Source organism: Terrapene carolina, unplaced genomic scaffold (genome assembly GCF_002925995.2).
Source record: "Terrapene carolina triunguis isolate 2854851 unplaced genomic scaffold, T_m_triunguis-2.0 Scaffold15472, whole genome shotgun sequence".
NCBI classification, from domain to species: domain Eukaryota; kingdom Metazoa; phylum Chordata; order Testudines; family Emydidae; genus Terrapene; species Terrapene triunguis.
In genome coordinates, this window is record NW_020679823.1 from 629 (window position 1) to 7,087 (window position 6,459).

Genomic DNA, 6,459 nt, shown 5'->3' on the forward strand with positions numbered 1-6,459 from the left:
AGTGCAGACATTCGGGCTGGGGCTGGAGCCCCATGGGGGAGGGTCTCAGATCTCAGGCTCCAGCCCAAAACCAAATGTCTACACAGTTCATTTTAGCCCCGCAGCCCAGGCCTGAGTGAGCTAACCCAGGCTCTGACTCAGTGCCACAGGTTTTTTTTATCTCAGTGTAGACGTAACCCAAGCCACATCTCCAGCTAGTGTAAATTGGCCATAACTCCATTGGAACCCGTGCGGCCAGATCCCAGCTGGTGGGAATCAGAGGGGAGGATCTGGCCCATGGGACTTGCAACACACACACAGTTTGCAGGCAGTCCCCAGCTGGGAGGGGGGATGTGAAAATTCACTCCTGACACAGCCCCGCAAGGGGCAGGGATGAATCAGCCAGGCTGAGCTGATCATTCACACTCAAATCCCCAATCAGCTGCTCAGGGGCTTGGGACAGTTTAACCTGAGTGAGGGGGCATGGATCTCAGTGTCATGGGCTGTGGGTGGGACTCGCTCTGCAGGTTTCTACAGTTAAAGGGCAGAGAGGAGGCATTGCTGACTCTGTCCCTGCTGGGTCCTGCTTGATGGGGTGGAGAAAAGTGAGTGTGCGGGGAAGGGGCTCGTTAGCTGTTGTCTCCAGGGAGCTGTTGCTCAGATGGAGGACAGCGTAACTTTACAAACTGCTACCATCACAATTTGCTACCGGTCACAGTTACTGACATCTACTGCGTCTGAGTCTGATGAAGTGGGAATTCACCCACGAAAGCTCATGCTCCAATACGTCTGTTAATCTATAAGGTGCCATAGGACTCTTTGTTGCTTTTGACATCTACTAGGTATTCTTTTCTGCTGCTCTGTGATAACGTGCTGCCACCTCCTCCCACCCCCCCGTGTCCAAGTGTAGCAAAATGTGATGGATGGGGGGTTTGCCTGTCACAGTTTGCTACCATCCCTCATCTGGTCCGGGGGTAGAAAATTGTGACATGTGAGGGGTCGTGTGTCACAGTTTGCTACCTCTCGCCTTTCCCTATCCTTGGCTCAGAGGTAGCGAATTGTGATGACACCTGTTTGCCTGTCACAGTTGCTATTCTACCTTTCTCCAGCCTCTGGTCCAGGGTAGCAAATTGTGATGGACGGAGGTACGCTTGTCACAATTTGCTAGCTCTCACCTTTCCCCATCTCCCGATCCAGGGGGTAGCAAGTTGTAAGGGGGTCGTAAGTTGTCATTGCCCATCACAATTGGCTACCATTGAGAAAGCTCTGTTGGAAATTTGGACACAAAGAAAGAAAGGGAGTGTTGTCCTTTGGAAAAGCACTTCTACAGGGTTAAAATGCGGGGCTATCGTATGTAAACCCCATAATGACGGTATTGGTTTTTTCTTTATTAGTCTCATTGCCAGGGGATGCTGTGAAAACTATAACTGGGTTCAAAAAGGAATGAGGTAAGTTCATGGAGGATAGGTCCATCAATGGCTATTAGCCACGAAGAGCCCGCAGAGTTGGCTGCTCCGGGATGTGCCGTCTGTGGTGCTCAGGGTTGGGGAAATAAAGCCTCAAAGAAGATTCCCAGACAGCCTCCGAGTCCGTTAAAGGCCATTTTTACTCATGACTCACGACAAAGGACTCTGGGAGTTTGAGAAACTAAATTCAACTTTATTCTTTCCAAGCCAGAAATAAAAGCTAAAATCTCCTCCTCACACTCAGAGCCCAGCTCAGCGCAAAGCATTTCAGCCCCAGCTCAGCACGGTGCTGCTCCCGGCTCCCGCAGGCATCAGCAACGGAGCAACGTTGTACAGTGGGCAGAAAAATGCAGCGGCTCCATTAGAGACGCCGGGATTCAGTCACAGAGAAGCAAACGCTGCGAGAGCAGGAAAGCCAGGGAGCTCGGGTTAACGGGAGCCGGGGAACGGTGCGGCATCTCCAATCCCGGCTGAGGGGTTTATCCCCCACGGACGTCCTTGGCGTGCGTGTGGTGAGTGTGACACAGAGAGTCTCCGTCGTCCCAATAAAGGATGCTGTGGAGGGGGATAGCGGTGACCATCGTGGTTCACAGACTCCTCATTGCCCTCCAGTCACAGTGATGGACATCAGCTGGCCTCAGGGCCGGCCAGGCCTGTTGATTTCCCTAGTTTCCTTCCTATCTCTGCTCAGCCTCATTCACCCAGGAATCACTGATGCAACCAGCAACTCCACAAGCAGCGTCATTTGTAGCCCTTTAGGATTCAGGGACAGTTTCACCCAGCGATCACAGGCTAGTTCCTGTCTCTCTCCGGCTCTAGTACAGCAAGTGAACAATTCTCAGCCTCAGCTGTCTGGCTCTCGAGAGAAAACCCTGCAGTTTCCCAGCCCTTTATCTCTCTCCCGGTCGTATCTCCCATCACTGCAGGGATCCAGCAGGAACTTCCTTCCCTGTTTCAGTCTCTGCCTCTCGGCCTGCGACTCTCACACTGGCCCCCATCGGCGTTTGTGCTGATGGTGATGTATAATAATCATTGTTCAAACAACACTAAGATCTCATGGCAAAGGGTCATAAAATGGTACCAATAAAATAAGACAGTGTTCTAGCAAGTGGTCATTTGTCTTATGGCATCCCCAATAAACCTGCACTACATCCTGTAAAACAAAACGAATATCCTATGAGGTGACCAAATGGCCTTCAGCAAATAGCTCAGTGGTTTGAGCACTGGCCTGCTAAACACAGGATTGTGAGTTCAATCCTTGAGGGGGCCATTTAGGGATCTGGGGCAAAAATCTGTCTTGAGATTGGTCCTGCTTTGAGCAGCGTGTTGGCCTAGATGACCTCCTGAGGTCCCTTCCAACCCTGATATTCTATGATTCCAAATAGGTCACAATACAGGGTGGACTATAAGACACTCTCAGTTTCATAATAATCAACATCCCAGAGCTTGTTTCAGATGATTCAAAATCAGGAGAACAGACTTACCCATGTTCTCCTCTGAACTCTCGACACCTGCCCTGTTTGGAGCCTTCTTACACGGTCACATTAGTTACAAAAGTTTTAACATCATCCTAATGAAAGAAGAAAACCAAAACTACGATCTGCAAATAATCAGAGGTTGGTAGGAAAGATACCAGAAGCTGCTTCACCAGTATGTGTATATTGGGATTTAAGCTCAGAACGATCACAGAGTGTGGGGGATTCATTTGAATTTCTCCTCCAGGTCTGTGACACTTAAATCTCCAGCCCTCATGAGTCTGATTTAGCATGAATGAAATCAAAGACATCTGCAGGGGAATTGGATTTAAAAAAAATAAAATAAACGAAAGCCAGTCCTAGTGATGGAACTGATAGAATTTCTCTCCTGTGTGGAGTCTCCAATGTCAATTCCACTTGAAACATTTTTCAAGTTAAAGATATTTAAGAGGTCTATTCCCTGTATGGATTTCCTGATGCCTGATACAAGCTGACCCCAGCTGAAGCGTCTCCAACATTCAAGGTTTCTCTCCTGTGTGGATTCTCTGATGTCGAACATGGGTTGATCTCCGACTGAAACTTTTCCCACAGTCAAGGCATTTATAGGGCTTCTCTCCTGTATGGATTTTGTGATGTTTAATACGGGCAGAGTTGTCAATAAACCTTTTCCCACAGTCCAGGCACTTATATGGTCTCTCTCCTGTGTGAGTTCTTTGATGTGAAATCAGATTGGAACTCCAGCTGAATCTTTTCCCACACTCAAGGCATTTATAGGGTTTCTCTCCTGTGTGAGTTCTCTGATGTGAAATGAGGTACGCGCTCTGATTGAAGCTTTTCCCACAGTCTGGACACTTATAGGGTTTATCTCCCGTGTGGGTTCTCTTGTGTCTAGTAAGGTGCGCGCTCCGATTGAATCTTCTCCCGCAGTCGAGGCATTTATAGGGTTTCTCTCCTGTGTGGACTCTCTGATGAATAATAAGGGCAGAACTGTCACTAAATGCTTTCCCACAATCCAAGCATTTGTAGGGTTTCTCACCCGTGTGCTGCTTCTGATGTCTAACAAGCTGCATGTTCCAATCAAAACTTTCCCCACAGTGTAGGCATTTATAGGGTTTTTCTCCCGTGTGGCTACTCTGATGTGAAATAAGATCTGAGCTCAGAACAAAGCTTTTCCCGCACTCCAGGCATTTATACGGTTTCTCACCCGTGTGGGTTCTCTCGTGCCTAATAAGATGTGAGCTCTGAATGAAACCTTTCCCACAGTCAAGACATTTATAAGGTTGCTCGCCCGTGTGGGTTCTCTCATGCCTAATAAGATGCGAACCCTGATTGAAACCTTTCCCACAATCAAGACATTTATAGGGTTTCTCTCCTGTGTGGATCCTCTGATGTGAAATAAGATTTGCGGTCTGATTGAAACCTTTCGCACAGACAAGGCACTTATATGGTTTCTCTCCAGTGTGGATCCTCTGATGGGAAATAAGATGTGATCTCCGCATAAACCTTTTCCCACACTCAGTGCATGTGTTTTTTCTCTCTTCTGTGGGGATTCTCTGCTGGGCTGTGGTTTCCTTGAGATCCTCACAATCTCCACTATGATTTATGGATTCACACGTTTTCTTCCCTGGGTCGTATCCCAGCAGCCTCTCCGACCTGCGCTGGTTTTCGCACGTTTTTCCTGGTTTATGATTCTGGTAAAAATTCCCCTCGGATCTTCCCAATACCGTTCCCTGCAGACCCACGTCCTCACCACCTTCCCGCTGTGGATTCTCCTTCTCATTCACCATCCCAGCAACCCCTGGAACACAGAGAGCGAATCCAGACAGGAGTCATCCCCCGTGCCGGGGAGAAAAGAACGAAAGGGGAACAGCAAAGAGGGGGAAAAACACACAACTGCTGGGGAGACTGAGAAAGGGAACATTTACTAAACCCCTCTGTAATTTTTCCTTCTCTGAGGTGGGTCCCTGGTGCGCCTGGATCCATTAGAACTGGGATATTTCTCCTCATCTTCCAAGCATGGAAGCTCCTCTGTAGTTTCACAGTGTACTGCACCAGGTACAACAATGGCACCACAGGGTGAAGCCAGAAAGAGAGGTTTTAAAAATAAAATTAAAAAAATAATAAAGCCTCCATGATTGGAAGAAATAACCTAGTTCTAACAGACAACACAGAGCACCAGGGACCCACAACGGAGAAATTGGATTCTGCCTCCAGATCCCTTCCAAACACCCAGGGGATTGTAAAGTCCGGGGGCGGGGAGCTCCTGCCAGGTCTCAGTCAGCGTGGGTGGGTGACATCTGCCCCATGGATGGAGCTAGTCCCAGGAAGGGAGGGGAAGAGACATGAACGAATACAGACAGGACAAAACAATGCTTCTGCCACCTCAAAGGATGCAGGATAGAGATGAATGAGGCCTCCCTTGTGTTTCCGACTCTCCTATCCCAAGTCTGTTTTAAACAGGCTGTGGGGACTATGGGGTCATTCCCCTGAAATTGAAGGGTCTGTCTGCACAGCTGCTGGGAGGTGTGATCCCCAGCTTGGTAGATGGACAAGCACTAGTGTCTGACAATAGCAATGTGGCCAAGGCAGCACGGGCTGTGGCTCAGACTAATCACCTGAGTACAACCCTGCTCTAACTCTGGGCATGTACTCGGGTGGCTAGCCCAAGCCACTATCTGCGTGGCTATTTGTAGGCGCTAGCTCTAGCAGAACTAGTGCATGTAAATCTACCTGAGCTGGGAATCCCACCTCCCCGATGCTGTGTGGACGTAACGTAAGTGACCAGAGAAGAACCTGAGTAGGAATCAAACTGGCCACATCACAGACCCCCCAGCTTCCAATAACCAAGGCAACACAACTCCCTTACCCAGCGAGTTCACCGTCTCATAGTTCTCCTGCATGACGACCCTGTAGAGGGCTCTCTGAGCGGGGTCCAGCAGAGCCCCCTGCCCCTGGGTGAAATACACAGCCACCTCCTCGAAGGTCACCGGCATCTGAAACAATAAGCACCAGAGATATAGAATCCCACCCCCACCCTGCTCAGAGCAGCCCGGAGGCTTCAGGAGGGGAGAAAGAGAGAGCACCCTTGTCCCCCCCAGCCAATGGAGGAGGGCAGGGGCCTTCCCATTTATCACACACCTGCTAGGCAGAGGCTGATACAGGAGATGGAGCCCCTCAGCAGGGTCCAGGGACAGGAATCCCAACCCCCTCCCCATTCCCAGCAGCTGGGTGTGAGGGGACCGGGCCTCTCCCGGGGGCCTCACCCCTGGGTGCCCTCTTTGTATTTCACAGCAGCCTCTCTCTAGTGGGTTCAGGCTCCAGCACTGAAAGTCCAGTCAATTTTCCCAGCCCTGTTGGTTTCTTTCCCGTTCCAGAAATGGGGGAATTTTTATTCCATCCCCCAAAAGGGCCTGTTCTGAACATTATGCCACAAACTGAAGACGTCCCAGCAGGCTTGTCCCATCCTGTCCCCACCTCCCTCGCCCTGTGTATTTCCTGCTCCAGCCCTTCTAACACAAACCCACCAGCAGCCCCCTGAA

At 49.9% G+C, this 6,459-nt stretch overlaps 1 protein-coding gene across 1 annotated transcript; it reads right to left on the reverse strand.

The window, feature by feature from the left end:
• Positions 1-3,365: 3,365 nt before the first annotated feature.
• On the reverse strand, positions 3,366-5,820 carry LOC112106076 (zinc finger protein 501-like). Its single transcript, XM_024199123.3, has 2 exons — positions 5,787-5,820; positions 3,366-4,718 (listed from the first exon to the last, which is right to left on the reverse strand). The coding sequence occupies exons 1-2, from the start codon at positions 5,818-5,820 to the stop codon at positions 3,439-3,441; spliced, it is 1,314 nt and encodes a 437-aa protein (XP_024054891.3). The 3' UTR covers positions 3,366-3,438.
• Between the last annotated feature and the right edge of the window lie 639 nt (positions 5,821-6,459).

Coding starts and splice junctions, on each gene's coding strand:
- LOC112106076 (XM_024199123.3), bottom strand. CDS start 5,820: ATGCAGGAGAACTATGAGACGGTGAACTCGCTGG. Junction 4,719..5,786: donor TGAGACGGTGAACTCGCTGG/GTAAGGGAGTTG, acceptor TCTGTGTTCCAG/GGGTTGCTGGGATGGTGAAT.